At 43.6% G+C, this 20791-nt stretch overlaps 2 protein-coding genes and 1 non-coding gene across 8 annotated transcripts in view; all 3 read left to right on the top strand.

Annotated features, from left to right (window-relative positions):
• The first annotated feature begins 993 nt into the window (after positions 1 to 993).
• ZBTB6 (zinc finger and BTB domain containing 6) lies at positions 994 to 3534 on the top strand. The gene has a single exon (XM_069031688.1). It carries the CDS (start codon positions 1129 to 1131, stop codon positions 2410 to 2412), a length of 1284 nt encoding a protein of 427 aa, XP_068887789.1. The 5' UTR covers positions 994 to 1128; the 3' UTR covers positions 2413 to 3534.
• A 1470-nt stretch (positions 3535 to 5004) lies between these two features.
• RC3H2 (ring finger and CCCH-type domains 2) overlaps positions 5005 to 20791 on the top strand; it is a 27368-nt gene continuing 11581 nt past the window's right edge. For all 6 annotated transcript variants that reach the window (XM_069032106.1, XM_069032107.1, XM_069032104.1 and 3 more), the window contains exons 1-12: positions 5005 to 5087; positions 12163 to 12459; positions 13817 to 13934; positions 14384 to 14617; positions 15481 to 15656; positions 15760 to 15960; positions 16340 to 16472; positions 16714 to 16832; positions 17207 to 17319; positions 17895 to 18203; positions 18961 to 19175; positions 20129 to 20556. In XM_069032106.1, the coding sequence (XP_068888207.1) occupies positions 12229 to 12459; positions 13817 to 13934; positions 14384 to 14617; positions 15481 to 15656; positions 15760 to 15960; positions 16340 to 16472; positions 16714 to 16832; positions 17207 to 17319; positions 17895 to 18203; positions 18961 to 19175; positions 20129 to 20556 (2277 nt within the window). In that variant the 5' untranslated portion in view covers positions 5005 to 5087; positions 12163 to 12228. The remainder of the gene's footprint in view (positions 5088 to 12162; positions 12460 to 13816; positions 13935 to 14383; positions 14618 to 15480; positions 15657 to 15759; positions 15961 to 16339; positions 16473 to 16713; positions 16833 to 17206; positions 17320 to 17894; positions 18204 to 18960; positions 19176 to 20128; positions 20557 to 20791) is intronic.
• Positions 16139 to 16252, top strand: LOC138119908 (small nucleolar RNA SNORD90). Its single transcript, XR_011155661.1, has one exon. It is a non-coding gene; the product is annotated as a small nucleolar RNA SNORD90 (small nucleolar RNA).

Genomic DNA, 20791 nt, shown 5'->3' with positions numbered 1-20791 from the left:
TGTTGGCATTTTATTTATTTATATTATATAGAAGAAGGAATTCTTAGAATTTAGGTTTGCCAGAGGTTTGGGCTCACCACTTCTCTGAGTGATGGTAGCTTGTGTGGCACGTGTTCCTGCAGCACATGCTCCAGCTGTACAGCCTGCTGCATAGATCAGGGATGAGTCTTTCCTTAATTTATTTTTTTTTTTAGAAGACATGCTTTGCAAGTTAGTAACTGATAAATTTGAAGTGTCAGTCTTTTTCTCCCCTAGATTTTTGGCAAAACTTAGCTGCCGCTGAACTTCTGTTAAAATAATGTCGAGATTAATTGTGTGGGGCTGATTTGGTTTTGGAGTCATTGGGAGGAATAAAAGTGAGGAGGGAGAATCAAAATGTGATACAAACTGAAACTGTTGAGAGAATTCTAAAGTCACGTTAAATGTTAATTTTTAAAAACAAAGAGGGGGACATAGTGGTGCCTCCCGACTTGGTAAGGGGTGAGAAGGCAGGACGGACGCTTTTCCTTTGAGATTGTATAATCGATGGACTGAGCATTAGCTACCTCTTCACTGACTGGGCAAAAGTCTTACACTACGTGTGATAACCAAAGCAGGCGGGTCGGCGGCTGCCGGGCGATGTCCCGTGGCCGTGAAGAAGCCAGCAGCTCGTCCCGGTGGCGTTCGGGGCGGCGATTCGCCGTTCCCCCGGCGAGTCCCGGCTGATGGCGAGGAGGAGCCCCGGTAGCCGCTCCCCGGGATGCCTTACGGGGGCGGACACGTCGCTACCTCTACCGAACGGTGGGCGAGGCGCGCCCCGGTGCCGGTGCGGTTTCCCCCAGCGGCAGCCGCTGTAGCAGTGCCAAGTCTTTTAATAAACGTGCTGCTAACTCTGTCTGCCGCCGCCTCTCATTTCCACCGCGGTCACGGCGCACCGGGGGCGGGCGGGCGGAAGGGGCGGGCGGGGAAGCGGTTCCGGGGCGCTGCGGCACCGGCGGCAGAGCGGCACCGGCTGCGGGGAGCGGCCGGGGAGCGGGGCGGAGCGGGAGCGCGGCCGGCGGCCCGGGAGCCCCGGGACAGCGGGTCCTGCCGGCGGCGGGGGTGGGCTGCGCCCGGCGAGACGCTCCGGCGGTGCCCGCGGGTCCCGCCATGGCGGCGGACTCGGAGGTGCTGCACTTCCAGTTCGAGCAGCAGGGCGATGCCGTGCTGCAAAAGATGAACCTCCTGCGGCAGCAGAACCTCTTCTGCGACGTGTCCATCTACATCAACGACACGGAGTTCCAGGGGCACAAGGTGATCTTCGCCGCCTGCTCCACCTTCATGCGGGATCAGTTCCTGCTCAACCAGTCCAGGCAGGTGCGGATCACCATCCTGCAGAGCGCCGAGGTGGGCAGGAAGCTGTTGCTGTCCTGCTACACGGGCGCGCTGGAAGTCAAGAAGAAGGAGCTGTTGAAGTACCTGACGGCCGCGAGTTACCTGCAGATGGTTCACATTGTGGAGAAGTGCACCGAGGCTTTGTCCAAGTACTTGGAGATCGACGCTTCCATGGAGAGCGGTGCCCAGGCTGCTGAGGGGTGCCACTCCTCGGATGCTGAACTGAGGAGCGGGGACGAGGTGTTAGATAAAGATTGTGAAATAATTGAGATCTCTGAAGACAGCCCAGAGAATGAAGAATACCCCGTGAAACAGGAGGATGGGGATGGCCCACACCCTGCAGCACAGAGCTTGGTGTCAGAAAGGAAGGACACAAAATCCCCAGAAATATCAACAGTAGAAATCGGGTATAAGGATGATGAAATCTGTGTCTTCAGAATGGATTCCATGAGCGTTGCGAATGTAGAAAATGATCATTTTCCTCAGCCTTGCACTTCCTCTAAAACAAATTTATATTTCCCAGAAACCCAGCACTCCTTGATAAACTCTACAGTTGAAAGCAGGAATACAGAAATGTCAGGAAATCACTTTCAGACTTTTGTTGGTGACAATCCAGAAGGAACTTCTAGTGGGGTGAACGGGTTCCAGAGCCTGGAGGATTCTGGCAGCTCATGGCGGCACCAGTGTCCAAAGTGTCCGAGGGGCTTTCTGCACCTCGAGAACTATCTCAGACATTTGAAAATGCACAAACTCTTCCTGTGTTTGCAATGTGGCAAAACATTTACGCAAAAAAAGAATCTCAACAGGCACATCCGGGGGCACATGGGGATCCGGCCCTTCCAGTGCATGGTGTGCTTGAAGACCTTCACTGCCAAGAGCACGCTCCAGGATCACCTCAACATCCACAGCGGGGACAGGCCCTACAAGTGCCACTGCTGTGACATGGACTTTAAACACAAGTCTGCTCTTAAAAAGCATTTGACTTCTGTTCATGGAAGGAGCAGCAGCGAAAAGCCAAACCTGAACACTATTACGAAAGTTAAAATAGACTATGATTGATAGCTGGGCAATTGTGGAGTCAGACTCCACAAAAAGCTCCTGGCTAGTGAAATTCTAGATGCAATTCCAGTTCCAGATCCCCGTGTAATGGAGAGAAGCACAAACAGGTGGCTGGTGATCCAAGACAGGCCTTGGAGCAGGAAACCTGCCTGTTCCGTTAAGCTTGCTGTTGCTGTCAGTGAAAAAAGGCGTTTCCTAGTTGAAAGTAAACTGCACAATACGGGAAATTATTTCATGCTTCTATTATACTGAGCATGTCCTGGTCCCCCAATGATGTTTTATATTCCTTGTTTCAAGGGCAGGCACTGCTGACATTCAGACTATTACTGATACTGCAATAAGCTGAAGCCTGAGCCATGGTGTTGGTGAAAACAGCTGAGGGATGGGGGTGTTTGTATTTATTCAGTGAGTCAGTTGTTCCCATCCAGTTTCTGGATCATTCATGGTGAAATCATCTCCTTCTTCCTTGCCCAAACTTCACTAGATCTTCCAACAGAAAGAAGGTGTGTTTTCATACTCAAGTCTGTGATGTTTTAAGGACACACAACAAACGAAAACTAATCAAGGAAGCTTTCAAATTGCCTCTGACAAATAGAGAATTGGTAAAAGAGAAAGAAACAAGCAGTATTGCCTTGCAGTTTATTTGTAACTGGACAGTCCCATGAAAAGGACTTGCTTTTAGTTTTATCAAGTTCTGAATTTTTATAAACTTCTTTCTTCTAATAGTGGGATTTTTTTCTGTCATACCAATGTATTTGATAAGTTTAGTTCTGTATGTTGCATCATAACATTTGCCTTCATTTTTTTACAGATCTTAGCTATATGCACTCGTGAAATTCATCTGTGTGCTGTTGGGTAATCACAGTTTCAAGGCTAATTTTGAAAAACAGGCATTTCTCTCTGACTAGCAGTGGCTTAGACATAGAGCTCTCCTACTCTGATTCTGTGACACGGTAACACAGTAATGATGTGTGATTGCAGAAGTGTGTTTGTGCTTTGTCAAAGGTCATTTTAGTTTCATCACGAGCATCAAGAGCCCTGTGATGCAAAGTCTGTGTCTTTGGCTGGTACATGTTTCTTCCACTTAATGTGATATGAATAAAGAGTCATTTCAGTTGTTAATATGTGATAATAGTACTTACAATTAGCAAAAAGCAGTAGTTCTTACTCTGTCTGTATCACACTTTCCTTCAAGTTTCAGAAGTGCTGTTCCAAGTTCTTGCTCTGAGTCCAGAAGTCTGGCCCAAATGCTTCAGAATCTGGCTGGCTCTAAAATTCAAGACAATAGTTTTTATTGTCAGTTCACTTTCCTTCCCTGTGTCTGTGAGTGCATCAGCCCATTTGGGGTTTTATTGATCAGCTAGGTTAGGGGTTGGGTGTGTACAATGTCTACTGTGCACTTTCCTGTTACTACTTGTTACATGGTCAGGTGTATGTGTGGGTATTTCCCTCATGAGCACTTCCCTGTGTGCCAAAGGGGAAACAGGCTGATCTTTTGAAGTGTATCTTCTGTGGGAGCAGGTTCCGAGCTATTTTGGTCATGCATGTAAACATGAGAGGGAGTTGTGTTGTGTGACAGGCCACCAGCATGTTCTGTTCAGTGGCTGCAGTGTCTCAGTAAGCTTTGTGAACAAACCCCGGTCTTGTGCACATGTTCACATTAGAGGTGTTTCCTCTCCCCTCTCCGTACATGTAACCATGTCCTGTCATAACACAATAAACGAAATGCAAATAAGGCATTGTGTCAGATATACATCTCGTTTTTTCTGATCACAGTTAATAATTCTGTGCATACCTTAACAGTTAGTATTTTGGCTTGCAAGCCAAACCAACAAGATGCTGTAAACAAAACACGGTGTTCCAGTGGCGGTCATTTAGTAACGCGTTTTTCTGTCCTTCAGACGGCTCTGTCTGGCCCACTTGTGCCATGAATTTTTTCCCCTCAGGAGTCACAGCCCTGCACCGCCGTGACCTTGGCTATGGCTGTGTTATCTCTGCGTGACCGGAGAAGCGGGTGCAGCTGCCGGGTGTTGCTCCAGGGGCTGCCGTGGTGGGGCAGCAGCGCCAGCGCTCCCCTCACCTCGCTGGGCCCCGCCGGCCTGAGGCGGCTCCGGGACAACTGATGTGCGCCAGAGCGCGCCTCCAATCCTCTCTTCCTCCTCACCGCCAGCAGTAATAAAGACATCAATTGCAATATAGAACAACAGTAAATAAGTAAATAAACACTAGCGGCGAAAGTTATCAATTAAAATTTAAAAGGACAATAAATAATCGACGCCAGAGGGCAACGCTGCGCACCGAGGAACCGCTGAGGCGGCTCTCACCGAAGCGCGCCACAAGAGGGCGCTGCCGGCGCCGGCCGCCACTCTTTCACGTCGTCTCTATGACCCCCGCTTCCCCCTGGCGGCGGGGCCCTTGCGACGGGCGCATCTGTACCGCCGTCTCTATGGTAACTCCCTCCCTCCCCCGCTCCCTCCGCGCGGTCACGTGCGGCGGGCGGCGCGCGGGTCTCGCGAGAGCGGCGTCGCGGGGCGTGGCGGCGGTGCCGCTGTCAGCGCGATGAGGCGGCGCCGCCGGGGCTCCCGCCGCTGCCTCCGCCGGGCCGCGCGCCCGCCCCATGGCGCGTGAGGCCGGCACCGCCCGACCGCGCTCCGGCCGCCGCCCCCGCCCCGCAGGTACGGACCGCACCGCACGGGTCGGACCGGGCTGGGCGGGGGCGGCCGCCGCGGGGGACGCGCTGACCCGCCGGGGCCCCGCCCGCCCCCCCCCCCTCCCCCCCATCACCCACCCCGGTCCTTCCTCTGCCTCCCGGCGCTGCGGGAGCCGGGCGGGAGCGGCGTCGGGCTGAGCCCGTCCAGTGCGGCCCATCGGGGGCCTCAAGGCTGTCGGCGCCCGGCGGGCCCCGCCAAGGCCTCGGAGCCGGCCCGGGGACCCGGGCAGCCATTTGGTGGCGGCTCCGAAATGACGGCGGGAGCAGGGCCGGGCAACGGGAGCGGGAGCGGGCAGCCAGGGCCGGGCCCAGGAGCGGGAGCCGGGCCGGGCCCGGGGACAGGAGCCAGGCCCAGGAACGGGAGCCCGGGCCGGGCCTTGGAGCGGCAGCCGGGCCTGGTGCGGGAGCGGGGCCGGGCTCGGGTGCGGCTGACAGCGGCCTGCGGACGGGGCGAAGCTGCGGGGGGACCCGCGGGGCCCCCTCGCGTTCCCGGCACCGGCGAACGGAGGCAAGAGCTTCTGGTCCCCTCCCCGGCAGCCCCTTGGGGAGCCGCAGCACCGGGCGGTCCGCGCTGAGGTGCCCCCTGGCACCGGGGAGAATCGCACCGGAGCCATGAGTATTCCCACTCTGGAATACTCATGGAGCTGTGCGTTAGGGTAATGGTGGAGGAGAGTCGTGGTGGGAGACAGACCCTAGGACTGCACCCACCGTGTCATGTTTTAAATGTCTTAAACAAAGCCAAAACAACTGAACAGGAAAAGCATGTCCCGTTTCTGCTGATGCTCGAGGTGCACGGAGGGTTTCCAGTTAAGTGTAGGAGTCAGCACAAAGCACAGGAAGGGCAGCAGAGTGGTGGGAGAGTGATGAGTTTTCAGTTCATTGAGGGTTCAGATGGGAATGGTATGGATCTGTAACGAGAGAAAATAATGACAAAGTTTAGACAGGCAACCAGGACAACTCCTGATCTAGGCCTGTTTCACTTCCACGCAAGCTTAGGATTTTGTTTGGGTTTAATTGTAGTTCCTGTAGCTTCTCCTGTGGTTGTTCTCTCACGACCATTATAGCTACATCATCATAATGAACCCAAAATTAAAAACAGTCCTTTGGGTTACAAGGGTGTAAATTTGCAATTGTGGCAGAAGAAATCTAATTTTAAGTGAGAACCGATCAATACAGCTGTAAGTCTTCTGAATCAAAATACTGTTCTTTGACCTTTGGTCTGTCCTAAACATCTGTGGAAATGATAGAAATTTAGACTTCTGTTGCTGGTATAAGTATTATTCCATGAAACACTGAATTCTTAATTTTGTAGTGAATCGCTTTCCCAAGACCTTCATGCCTTTTTAGTGAACTTTTTCTTGTTTGTGCTTTGTAAGCAAAGCTTTCCCCAAGAAAAGGTGGTTTTATTAACTTGTGTTTCTGTCTTGTTTGAGGTTGTGGCCATTTCTCTCAAAAATACTAAATTCCAACAGATTTTAGGGTCAGTGCTTTAGATATCTCAAAGTGAACTCGTAGTCATGAGTGTTGATCTCATTTATTTAAGGCTTTGTTGCTTTACAGTAAATAAAATATTTACAATATCCAGATGGTAATAGCTAGTAGCATTTGTTAGGAGTATGTTACATTTCACTTGGTGATATTTTATATACCTTTAATAGGATGAATGTACAGGGTCTCTGCTTGCTGACTGGACAACCCTAAGGAAAAAATATATATCCATGGGTATCTTAAGTCATTCTGTACAACCTTTAAAAAGGCTTTCCAGCTCCTCTGGAGCCCTCTGTTTTCTTGCCTACGTCTCAGAATAGAATTAGTATTTCATTAAAATTGCTTTTAAAATACTAGAATACAGAATTTCTCTTCTAAAAATGTATAGTTTAAACATGGAGGTCATGTTAAAAAAAAAAAAAAAAAGCTTGGAGAACTAAACCATACATGGAAGTCCTTATTCTCTGAAAATATTACTGAAGAGTAAGGAGTTCTACACTGTATCTCTTCATGAAGTAACTGTGTCCAAGTAGATCTGCTTAGAAGTGGATTCCCTTTCTCTGCATTCAGAGGCAGTTCAACTGATTTGAGTGGCAAAGAAAATTTTTCATTTATTTGCCCTTCAGTTAGTCCTGAAAAGTCAATACTTACAGAAGCTGAGTTGGTATCAGGCTGGTGGCGAGGACAGGCTCTCCTTCCAGGGACGCCTCTGAAACACAAGGAAAAACCCACAGTGGCATTACATAAGTATTTAGGAAACTTTTAAAATCTACTAACATGATTTGTGGTATCAGGGCTTGAGCAGGGAGGAGCAGGTGTGAATTGCTGAGGATACACTGACTCTGGTGTTGGTTTGGGGGGAGTTAACCCTGAACTGAGTGAACTTTGGCAGTCACGAGCTTAAATTTATATTGTACCCCTATTGATAGGAATTACTCTTCAGCCACATGTTTTAAGGAGGCAGAGGGCATTTAAGCCTTGATTTTTTTAAACCACATAACAAGAGACTCCTGTAGGCGTTTTTGCAAAACGTAGTCTGGGTACATGTACATGTTCAGATCTATACTTAGGACACAAGGAAATGGAATGAAGCTATCAGGGAAGTTCAGGTTGGACATTCGTAGAAGGCTCTTCCCCCAGAGGGTGGCCAGGCACTGGAACAGGCTCCCCAGGGAAGTGGTTGTGGCACCAAGTCTGCCAGAGCTCAAGGAGTGTCTGGACAATGCTCTTGGACGGGTGGTTTAGCGTCAGATACTCTTTCGAGAAGCACAGTTGGACACGATATGGCCCCTCCCACTTGAGATACTCTCTGATTCTTGTATGTCCCCAGGATTTCTGTTGGTGACTTTTCTGGAACTTGAATTGGGCTCCAGATACTCGCAAGAGCATTAATGTTCAGTGAAAGAATTGTGTTGAAATACTATATTTCATGGTCATTAAAGACTTTCCATATAGAGTTTTCACATGATGTAAAGAGATTTGCATGTGACAGATATTATGGAGTGTAGAAATAAGTAAGTCTGTTCTGTAAAGAGGATTTATTTTAATTTCAAGCCGTCATAGCTGAATGATGCAAAGCTGTTATGGGGATGGCCCTTCCCTAAGCCTTTAATGAAGCCAGTTTTTTAGATCTGTAGATGGTGGCTGTTGAAGAGAAATGAATAGAAGATTCTAGCCCTTCCAGAGAATACGTTAATACTGATAATTTGATTATGTGGATGTGTAAGTTTTTGACCCAGTCAGGATGCTTTCAGAACTACGTAACTTAGGAAGGAAAGCTTGAAAAAGCTGCCTCCTTGTACTGCAAACCAACCATTAATCTGCATAAATGAAAAATTTTAATGGAAATCACTTAGAAAAGGAAATACTGTGATCTCCGCAGTCAGCATTAAGAGCAAGTCAATATCAGGGACGCTTTAATTTAGTGATTAAAAATAAATTGAATTCTAAGATTTAGGCTTAAATCCACAGTAAGAGTGTAATTGAACCTCAGTTGTGAAAATGCCATATAATTTCACAAGTTTTCCAAGCGTTTCCTTCATCTGTAGAGAAGACTTCCCTTTGTTCAGCACTGACAAAATTATTCCATGTCTCATTCTCATCCAAGCTCTGCTTATTTGTCTTTGCCCGTGGCCCACAAGGGATCTGATGGAGTCAGCCTGAGCAGAGCAGAGCTGACGCTGTGGGGGAACTGAGTTAAGCCTTCAACCCTTTCTTTGATAAGGGGTGAAACTTGCCTATCTCGCATTTTGGCAAATGCCCTGACTGAGCAGTGTGGGAGAGGAACAGACTAACAGAAGAGCGTGATCACCTAAGCTTGGCTTCTTCAGAAAATAAGAGTTGAATTGTATTTATCATGTCCAGAGGTTATTGAGTAAGCATAATGATTTAGATTAGTTGTAGAGAATGTCTTGGGATTAGGTAGCTGTAAGTTAATACAAAATAAGAACATCTAAATCTTACAACTTCCATCAGTTGTAAGTGGTACAGCTGTTTGAGGAAGGGTTTGAGGTTTTGCCTGTCATCAGATATTCTAGTCTAAAATGAGAAAATCAGTCAGTTATCATTGTTACTCTGATCCATTGCAGCCATTACTGCAATAGGAAAATACTACTGTAGTAGAAACACAAAATTACTCAGCTGTACTGGTTTTTACGTTTCTCAGTTTGTCATCTGAAGTATTGCTTCTGGTAGTAATACTGTAAAACTAATTGTAATTCACTACGTAATGATCTTTTAAGTAGCAACTGCCATGACTTTTCAGACTGTTTCCTTGTATGTTTGGCCAGTTTCTGTATCTGCCATTTCTTTGGGATTTTTTTTGCAGGGTGCTTCTATTTTGACAGGGAACAGGAGCCCTGTGTGTGTGTAGAGATAGATAAAAGTCTGCCAGAATGAACAGACAGACCAAGGGTAATTGTTCTAATTGAGTGTACTGCCTGTTAAAAACAAAATCCAAAGGATTTCTAGTATACCTTCTTTCTTTTGCTCTCCTTCTTGTGTTTGCTCAGTTTAGAGCGCTGGAGCAATTTGTTCTTCAAGAGGACATCCCTGAAATACATTGTTTCTGACAAGGAGCAAGAATCTATTAAACATTGGCTTATGTTTTTTGTAGGAGTTGACATGGTAATTAGGAGACGTGCGATTGTTTTCCTACACACTGCGGTGCAAGAGTGGCAGGAGAGCTAGCAGGCTCAATAAAGTATGGAGATTCCTCCCTCTATGGCTGCTTGAAGTTTTGGGAGCCGAGAGCTTTTCCCAGCTGTTTGCTGACTTAATTAGATTTTTTTTCCTGTCAAGAAATCTGAAGGTCAACACATGCTTAGTAGAATCTGTCATTTGGGATGATTAAGCACCCAGAGATAGATCTTTAAAAACCGGTGGTGCACACTTGAAGAATCTGTTGTGTTCATTTCTATGCTGGTCAGGAAAACAACTGTATTTTAAAAGCTCATAAACAGAGAGGTGGTTTCTTGCAAGTCTCTGAAGTACCTGTGGAAACCGAACATGGGTATTGTCTCAGAGCAGAGATCCCTGCGTTTGAGATAATTAATGAGCAGTGTGGACATAGAGACTGTTTATTAGGAGCTCGTTAGTGACATACCAGCAGTTGTGCTCTCTGTGTACCAGCCTCTTCTTAAACTTTTCCCTGTGTGAGTCATGACGGTCACACACTTCCCAGAGTGGTCTAGTTTGTGCTGTTACCTGTGTCTTGCAGTCAGGTGAAAAAGCACCACTATCAGCCCTAGGTCAGCAGTTATGTTGGTATTGGTATCTTAATGTTTCTGGTAATGCTGCAAAAAGCTTTAAGGAAGGTGTTTACAGACAGGCTTTGCAGTTCTGTGCATCTCTCGTCCTGCTGTTTTGGAAGGGAAGCAGATGTGCTAAAGGAAATGGTGGGATTCTTAACAGAGGAATCTTTCTAGGCCTGTTGGCTCACTGTTTGGTTTTGCTCTTATTTGTTTTGCTTTTAAATTTCCTTGGTTAAAAAACAGATGTAGCAATAGCATGTTAAAGGTGACTGTGTTTGTTCATCCCTGCTAGAGCTTTGATTGTGCTTTGATAGAAGCCTGATGAAAATCTGATTTGTCCAATACATGGGAATTTTCTGGCTTATGTTGAAAGTATAACCTCAGCAGTTTGGTTTTGAGAGGTTCAACTTCCAGTTTGGTATGTTTTACTATGGGAATTCATTTGGGGCAAAAATTGCTGCATAATATTGAAAAGCTCACTGAGATAAGGACATCTTGTACAAGTATCCTGTTACTTAAAGGGCACTGAATGTTCATAGTACTAAATAGGATTTCTAAACAGATGGTCATAATTAACATAGACTCTTATCTGTGGATGTATTTTATTTGGTGTTCTAGTAATTCTTTCAATGGCCTGATACTTTAGCATTAATTAAACCATAGCACAGCCAACAATGGAATTGCAGTACGGAGTTTCTGAATTTGAGCACAGAGGGGAGATCTCAGCTTCCTCAGAACAATTACCTTTTTTTTTGTCATCAGAGTAAAAAAATAGAATGCTAAACATGTAATTAAAACATTTGTGTATTTGCATTTGTAACAAGCTTGTTCATAGCCTCGAAGTGACCGAACTGGTCTGTAGGTTGCCTAGAGAGCCAACACAGTGGCACATCACAGCCCAGGGTGGGGCTTGTTCCCTCTGGGGTGGAGCTCTGAGTGTAAATCGTGATGACGAGAGCTTGGATGAGAACGGTTTCGATGAACTTCTTAGGCCTGGTACCTTTTTCAGGAATGTGATTTATATAAAATATAAGAACAGTGTCCATAAAGCCATGTTTTCTTTGAAATACACTTATGTAAACAATTTGTTTGGTACTACGGCACAGAGTGAGATGTTTGAAGAAATGAGGAAGCCAACTGAAGTTATTGCTTGCCTTATCATAGGTTTTGTCCTAAATACCTGGATTTTACATACATCAAAGATTTTCTTGCTGTGAGTTCATGGACATAGTTATGTGTAAGGTGGAGACATGAAAAGCAAAATTGCACACAGCAATCTCTGCCCTTGAGTGCTCCAGTTCTTGCGAGAAAAGGTGAAAGTAACATGAGAGATCATAAAACTAAAAACTAGTCCCTCATTCTGTTAGTGTTTTCTTATGGTTCTTGATTTTTGTTAGTTGATTTGTGCTTTACAGAAAGAGAAAATGTGTTTTTAAAAAGGCAAAGCTGGGTTTAGGTTGTTGTCTGATTAAGTCTGAATAAGATCTGCAGGAGGAAGGCATTCACTTCATTTCAAATGAAAATAACATTTTAAACCACCCCACCTCCCCAGAAAAAAAGAAAACCAACCTTTAATGCCATTTATAATAAGTTAAACTCATGGTAGTCTGCATTAATTTAGTTCATGAGCCTTTTTTGGTACAGATGTTAAACTAACACAGAATTGGGGTTTTCGAGTACTTCAGCATAAGGATTTGGTTTTATTCTTTGTAATATTGAAATTTTGGTCTGTTTGTTTAATTAAAAATTATTCTAAATTGCCAGAAAGCATGTTTTAAATACTCTGTTATTCACTTACAGCTGCCAAAACATAGTACAGTGAAATAATGGTCTGCTAGCCTGCTAAACAAGTGTCCAGCTTCCACAATGCCTGTGCAGGCAGCTCAGTGGACAGAATTTCTGTCCTGCCCAATCTGCTACAACGAGTTTGATGAGAATGTGCACAAACCCATCAGCTTAGGTTGCTCTCACACCGTGTGCAAGACCTGCCTGAACAAGCTCCATCGCAAAGCATGTCCTTTTGACCAGACTGCCATCAACACAGACATCGATGTGCTTCCTGTAAACTTTGCACTCCTCCAGCTGGTTGGAGCCCAGGTATGACTGAAGCAGTTCTTTGTTTTCCCACTTTGTGTAGTTACCTTTTCCATGCCAGTTGCAATCCGTGTGCTGCTCTTCCTTCCTCATTTTAGCCCATATAAATGGTAAGGCTTAGCTTTGGACTATCTAGGAGTCCATACATGCTCTAAAAGCACCTGCACCATTTCAGAACCATCTTCCCATAAAATGAAAACGTGTTCTAATTGTAACCTGAATTCTGATTTTAAAAGGCTCTTGAACTGTGACTGGAGTAAAATTCCCGTTGGGAAACAGACAATTATCTGTCCCAACTGTCAGTAGAGTGAGTGAACTTGCAGATTGCACTCATTCATCATAGCCTTGTGAGAAATCTTGTTTCTAAACGTCACATGTTTGGAAGTGGCTGTTTAAACAAGTTCCAGAAGTGTGTGTGTATAATTTTTTTAAAATATGCCTGATGATGGCTTTTCAGTTGCATTTTCAGACACTGGCTAATCAGGCCAGGAATGTTCCCTTTGCTGTCTCGTAGCAGTAGCAAAACAGTGATTATATAATCAGCACTGCGCTTTATGGAGACTAAATAAGTCTGTTCCCCTTACGCTGATTCATGTGCTTTTTCATGTTACTCTCTCTTTAACACCTTGATGATGCAGTAAGAAGATGTATTTTACTTTGCTTTTTAATGTCCTATCACATACCTTGACACAGCTATTGGCAATAACACTATGTCAGAGCAGTTTTGTTTCTCAAGTTCACGTGTTCCTTTCATTTTTTTTATGTGTCAGATCACTGCCTTGATCTTACAACATTTATTTTCATGGTCTCCTAACTTCTTGCAATGTATTTCAAACAATTAATTTATTATGACTAATGCTCCCTCTGTTTTCCTTATCTGACCTTGTTATTCTACTTAGAGGTTTTTTCCACCTAGTTAAGTTTCCCGCTTCTTCCCTTGGAAGATTTCAGCATGCTCAAATGATGCTTAAATTATTTTTTAACTTTGCTTTATTATATTCTTGTTAGTTACTTTTATCTTATAGCTTCCTTTGTGTGTCTGTAGTAAATCATGCTGATCACCTTCTCAAGTCTTGTGTTCTTCATTCTTTAGACCTTGGTTATTGTTTTCTACCCTACTTCTGTTTTTAAAGTGTTGAATAATAACAAAAACCATCTTTCATCACCCTAATCCTCATATTGGGTCCTTTTGTTGTTCCTTATGCCATGTACATGCCATGAGTGGGTCCTGTGTTTCCCTATTCTCAGAGCAGTGCACATCTGCAGTGTTATGTAATTAATGGTGATGTGGGTACCATCAAAGAGGTCAGCCAGGTGTATGTAATTCTTCTCCCCCTTCCTCCCCCTTGCATTTTTTTAGGTACCTGATCATCAGACAGTAAAGTTGAGTAATGTAGGAGAGAACAAACATTATGAAGTAGCAAAGAAATGTGTTGAGGATTTGGCACTCTACTTAAAGCCATTAAGTGGAGGAAAAGGTGAGTCTCTGCTGAACAGTGGAATTTTGATGTAGCTTGCCTTTAACAGCATTGTGTTTTCAGCACTGATTGTAAATGTCAGTGAGATAATACTCTAATTTTTCTAATAAAATTGCCCTTGTGTCTTTAAAAGCTTATTCACACTTGTGACACTTGTTTGTGGTTTTTTTATTTTAAGTTTACAAAATACTCTATTTAATAATACCGCCTTAGGGCTAACTTTGTACTAAAGCTGAACTTTCCCCAAAGGATGGCTTTGATGTCAGTTTAAGATTTTAATTAAAGTTCTTTTTGATAAAGAATTACACAGAGTTGCCTAAGAGAAGGGAAGGTACCTGTGACTGGTATCCAAGTCCTAGAAAAAGACATACACTGTTAGACATTTTTTTGTCTCACTCAGATGAATTTGATCAGAAGCACTGCTTAGCCTTTTATCCCTTTCTCTGAAGGTGTTGCAAGCTTGAATCAGAGTGCACTGAGCCGTCCAATGCAGAGGAAGCTTGTGACACTGGTGAATTGTCAGCTGGTGGAGGAGGAGGGTCGGGTCAGAGCCATGAGGGCAGCTCGGTCGCTGGGAGAGAGAACTGTCACAGAACTCATCCTGCAGCACCAAAATCCTCAGCAGCTTTCTGCCAATCTTTGGGCTGCTGTCAGGGCACGAGGGTGCCAGTTTCTAGGACCAGGTAAGGGACCTCTACATCTGCAACAGAATATATTTAGCTGTACCTTTTCTGAACAAAATTTTTTTTGAAATTTCTTCTGTTCAGTTCATATTCTGCCAGGAAGAAAGGAGAAGGTGGGAAGAAATTCCCCCAAATGTTAGTAAAATCTGCTGGCTTAAAGTGTTTGGTTGTTCCCCCTGCCCCTCCTTTAAATGTTCTTTGAAACCGGGAGGAAGTATTTCAAAAATCCTGGCAAAGAGGGGTCAGTAAGCACGTGTTGTGCACAGTTTGTAGTGCAGTGTAAGTGTAGCAGGCTGGCTGTAGTGCTGCCTGTGATTGGAATTGAATAGCTGTCAATACAATCAGCCTAACCTCAGCTGCAGCATACTTTTGAAATTTATAATGATCACATTTATATCTCTAACAAATTCATAGTTAAGAATGCTGCTGAAGCAAGCGCAGAAACAAGAAGGAAATTCCCTTTAAAATGGAAGTTGTCCTCTCTTGATTCCAGTAACTGTTGATAGCATTCCAGTACTGTTCCCATATTTATTTTATACTTTCATGGTGTGGCATTGATGAGGTGTCCAAACGGACAATGGCTACAAGACTGCACAGTGGAGAAAAGTATAAAAACTGCACTACTGATGTGTTTATTACTGAAAGTTAGTCTTAGCTCTAGGTTTGCTGTGCTTAGAGTGATTCTAAATACTTCTTCTAAACTAGCAACTTCTTTTAGAAGTTTGAAAGGCTTTCTTTTAGTAAGATAAAAAGCAGTAAGGAATTACATTCCAGATGATTCAGATGCTCCTGCTTATCTGTTCAAATCCAGTAGCCTTGCTGTTTTCTGCAATATATTTAACTTTCATTTTTGTGTGTTAAAGCTATGCAAGAGGAGGCACTGAAACTTGTATTACTGGCACTGGAAGATGGCTCTGCACTCTCAAGAAAAGTTCTGGTACTTTTTGTTGTGCAAAGGCTGGAACCAAGATTTCCTCAGGCCTCTAAAACAAGCATTGGTCATGTTGTGCAGCTACTGTATAGAGCATCATGCTTTAAGGTAAAACACCAGTATTGTGGTTTGTGCTGTGCAGCTGTCTTTTTATGATGGACATGGAGATTTTTTGTTAAAGAAGGAGTGTTTAACTATTACTATTTATTAGGTCACTAAAAGGGATGAGGATTCTTCTCTGATGCAACTTAAAGAAGAGTTCCGGAGTTACGAGGCTTTGCGGAGAGAACACGATGCCCAAATTGTTCACATTGCCATGGAAGCGGGACTTCGAATATCACCAGAACAGTGGTCTTCCCTTCTTTATGGAGACCTGGCACATAAATCACACATGCAATCCATTATTGACAAGGTTTGTCGAAGGGATGATTTTACTATCTTTGTAGAATTAGTTTTGACTATTAGATGTTACAATAAAAATCAAGGAACTCCATGAATTAACTTTTTGTTTGTAGTCCTACCAAATATTAATTAAAACTAGATTGAAGTTTTTTTCCCTGATGTAGCATAGTCATCATACGAAGTACTTTAATTAACTTTTTGGTGTCTTATGATGAAGCTTCATAGGGCAGATTCTGAGTTGAGAAATAAAATTTCTCTCCACTGATCCTCTCTGTATGCCATCTGAAGACACTATATATTGCCTTTAGGAACCAATGTCATGAATATCTTTTTAAGATTAGTAATTCACATTGTAAGATGCAGCACACTAATGCTCCTTTTATTTTCAGCTTCAATCTCCAGAATCTTTTGCTAAGAGTGTACAAGAGTTGACAATTGTCTTGCAGCGCACGGGGGATCCTGCAAACCTAAACAGGCTGAGGCCTCATTTAGAGCTCCTGGCAAACATAGATCCAAATCCAGGTATGCAAATCAAGCATTTTAAATTTTTCTTGGTATTCTTCATATCTAGCAAAATAAATTATTAAGATGATAACCTCCATTCCTGGTTTTGAAATTCCCACTAACATAATAAACTCTTCTTCAGGGCTCTCTGAGTTCTGTCCTAGCACTTGGTGTTATAAAGTAATACAAGACTTGCCTCTTATTTCTGATACTGCTGGAATTATTGGCAGAGTGACAACCCTGCTTTTAATAATTTTAGATGCAGCATCTCCAACGTGGGAGCAGCTGGAAAATGCGATGGTCGCTGTAAAGACTGTGGTCCATGGGCTGGTGGATTTCATTCAGAATTACAGTAGAAAAGGCCATGAAACTCCACAGGTAACCAGACTTGATCACTGCATTACATCTTAGTGTACATTTACTGGGAGATGCAACTTCGAAAAATTACTGCTGATGTGAGATATTTATGGCCTTTCCTGTGGGATAATTGATGATTCTGTTACTTACTGCATTCAGATTTTGAGAACCTAGTATTTGTGAATATGGAATGCAACAGAGCTGGCCATAGTGAAATCCATACAAGGACAACTTAGCCCCTCAACAAGGAATGTCCTTGTCTTTCTGATTAAAAATGCAAAATGTAAAAACATACCATGGATGTATTTTCTGTATTTTAAGCCTGTTTTTGTGTGAATGTCTAATAGATGGTAAGAGGAATGTCTTGTGGTTTTTGTTTGTTTTTTTTTTTAAAGCCACAACCAAATAGCAAATACAAAACAAGTATGTGCCGAGACCTTCGACAGCAAGGGGGGTGCCCAAGAGGAACAAACTGTACATTTGCTCATTCTCAGGAAGAGCTTGAAAAGTGAGTGTGGGAGACTTCTTCCTTTTATTTTTTTTTTCCTCTTTTTAATCTAAATCCAAGCAATCTACAGAGATTTTTGAAAACATTCTCTTCCATACATTCATTCATTTGGAAGGATTTGTGACTCTCTTGAAGTGACAATTCTTTATATGAAATGGAAGGTACAGCAAAGCAATGTCTGCAGACTAATTCCAGGGGGTTTTTTTGTTTTACCCTGTATGAGGTAAAATTTCCTTTTCTGAAACTGAGTCTAAGCTCAGTGTCTCTCAGGGATTGATTACATCACCTACAAGAGAGAATGTTAATTACATTTTAATTTATTAAGGAATAAACTGAGTTGTTGAACAGTATGCAGCTCTGCATTCTTGAAGCTGTTTTCACCCAAATGCATTTTCAAAGAACTGCAAAATGAGGAGAGATGATCTTGGGTTCCAACTGTTGAAAATAAGTGTAATATTTCAGTGTCATGTTCCTCTCATTCTCTTCTTTTTGCTAGTTTTGCAAATCCATTAAACTTCACAGTAAGCACTTTTTATACCATCTTGTCTTTTGTGTGTTTGCACGTTTGTTTATAGATACCGCTTGAGGAACAAAAAAATCAGTGCAACAGTGAGAACATTCCCCCTTCTAAATAAAGTTGGCGTAAATAGCACTGTCTCAACCACAACGGGAAACGTGATCTCTGTCATAGGAAGCCCTGAGGCAACGGGCAAGATGGTGCCAAGTACTAATGGAATAGCTAATCTAGAAACTGGGGTTCCCCAGCTGATCCCCCGCTGTGCAGACACCTCCCTGAGAGCTCTGGAGAACACCAAGAAGGGAGGGAAGACTGGAGCCAATGGCCAGAACACTTCTGGGTCCCCCACAGAATCACTCCCTGAAAAGTAGGTGACTTTTTTACAGCAAGACAATTAAACAGAACATTTTGCTTTCAGATTATCATGGAGTTTGTGGGTGGCCAACAGGTGAAGTGTGGTACTGGCTTGCAGTAACTGCTGGTGCTCAGTGGCTGCAGAGCTGTGTAACACCTTGCACTGCAGTGCAGGCACAGTCACACAAAGCCCGTGGGTTCAGGGTGTCAGAGCCAGCACCTGTTTTTTTAGCTGTTCATTACTTATGTGCAGTGTAGACAAAATGGTAAATATCTCCCTTTATATCGTATTCAGTTGTTCTCAGCCTGGTATCTTAGTTACTGTTGGGTTATTACCTAAAAATAAAAAGTTATGGCATACAAATAAATTACGTACATATTACATGCAATAAATTGTACTCAGAATTTTACATTTCCTAAAGCCAAGAAGGATGCACAAAGCATACTTCCTAGAAACCTTCTAGTTTTGGGGTTTTCACTTAAAACTTCGTAGATAATTCTACAGGAAACACTTGAGTCTCTAAACAGCTTTTCCAAGGCTTTTGTCGTTACCAGAATACACTTACAAAGGGTATCAAAACATTTATGTCCACTTTTGAGTTCTCCTAGGAGAAAGTCTAAGATGTAGCACCAGTTTGGGGTATGAAAAACAAAATTCCAGAGGAAATGACAAGGCCCAAATTTCCATGTTACATGGGAGTGTACATGAAGAGGTGACTAACTGAAATAAGTGAAGGTCTGCTTAATGATGTGTTGGTAATTCTTTTCAGTAAAATTGGTTCTCCACCCAAGACTCCTGTAAGCCAGGCAGCAGCTACCTCAGCTGGTCCTCCTAATATTGGAACAGAAGTTAATTCTGTGCCTCCAAAATCCAGCCCGTTTGTTCCCAGAGTACCCGTCTACCCTCCACATTCTGATAATGTTCAATATTTCCAAGATCCCAGGACTCAGCTGTCATATGAAGTTCCACAGTACCCACAGACAGGTGAGTGAGATGAGCACTGAGTAAAAAATAGCTCTGAGCTTTCCTCTGGAAAAGCCCAAATACTGAGAAATATGGACAGACAAATATTTTATATCTGTTTTGTCAATGTCTATTTTATTAAATATCAGCCGAATCTTCACTTAATGGAATCCTAATCTTGTTAATTGCTGGGTATGTGAGGGACTTGCAGTTTGCTCCCAGTGTTGATGATTCTTGTCTCTGTGTGCTGTATGTTATACAGCTTACACATCGACCTCCAGAAGAACTTGAACCTCAAGGTCTTTCATCTACTTTTTCCTTTGTTAGCATTTAATTGCTTTTATTTAGGCTTGCTCTTGCCATGGCCTATCTGTGAGGGTATCCATGGGCAGGATTCAGAGACATAGCATGCTTCTGCTGGGGGGCTTACACATCTTTGTGCTTGTTCAAGTGTTTTCAGAAGGTTCCAGTTATCTTTTTGGGTTGCACTGTGCATGTTTATATTCAAGCAAACAATTGTGGTTTACAGCACTGAGTCATTCACAAGCTCTCAAAAGGTAGAGGCATTCAGGCAGTCCTCTCAAAAGAGGAATAAGTCAAGTGTAAAATGGTTATTTATAGACTTTTTATTTTGTAGCAATATAGCTTTTTATTTTAGAGAGAACTATTTTGACTTCCTATATAAAGAATTGCTTAAGATCCTGTGTTTTCAGTTACATAGTTACAGTGTAGCACATAGGAGCAGTATTTTCCAAACTGGGTCCAGGTGGTGAAGGGCCAGCACTGCAGCTGCAAATATGGTTGTCATACCTGAAATTACATTTAACAGAAACATGGTAGGGTCAGTGAGAGGTTTGTAAAGTGTGACTCCTCATTCTCGAAAGGTGCTTATCAGTGCTATTTACAGTTCTACAAGGTGTAAAATTCTTGGTCATTTGTGGTTGCATTAAATATGCCTTTTTCCAATTTTTAAGGGTATTATCCAGCACCTCCAACAGTACCAGCTGGTGTGGCTCCCTGTGTTCCTCGCTTTGTGAGGTCCAATAACGTTCCAGAATCCTCCCTCCCACCTGCTTCCGTGCCATATGCCGATCATTACAGTACATTTCCCCCTCGAGATCGACTGAATTCTCCTTACCAACCTCCTCCTCCGCAGCCGTATGGACCAGTCCCTCCTGTCCCCTCTGGAATGTATGCTCCAGTTTATGACAGCAGGCGCATCTGGCGCCCACAGATGTACCCACGAGATGATATTATTAGGAGCAATTCTTTACCTCCCATGGATGTGATGCACTCATCTGTCTATCAGACATCATTACGGGAGAGGTACAACTCTCTGGATGGGTATTACTCTGTGGCTTGTCAACCTCCAAACGAGCAGAGGACTGTGCCTTTACCAAGGGTAAGTGAGAGCCAGGAAGGAAAGGCTCTATGCAGAGTTGCTTCTGAAGGTCATTACTGGAAAGTTGGTAAACAATTAGCATAGACCTGTTTATTACAGTGATCGAGACATGTGACTTGGACAAAGTTCGTGTTTTGTTTTTAACCTTAAAATGGGCTTGCAAAACAGACCATTCTAATCTGCATCAGGACCAGAGCCCCTCTGTCTCTTTAAAGCCAATGCATGTTGCTTGAAT

Source organism: Aphelocoma coerulescens, chromosome 17 (genome assembly GCF_041296385.1).
Source record: "Aphelocoma coerulescens isolate FSJ_1873_10779 chromosome 17, UR_Acoe_1.0, whole genome shotgun sequence".
In the NCBI taxonomy this organism is placed as follows: Eukaryota; Metazoa; Chordata; class Aves; order Passeriformes; family Corvidae; genus Aphelocoma; species Aphelocoma coerulescens.
The sequence above is the reverse complement of the archived record's forward strand: the minus strand, read 5'-3'. Positions and strand labels throughout refer to the sequence as shown.

Coding starts and splice junctions, on each gene's coding strand:
- ZBTB6 (XM_069031688.1), top strand. CDS start 1,129: ATGGCGGCGGACTCGGAGGTGCTGCACTTCCAGTTCGAGCAGCAGGGC.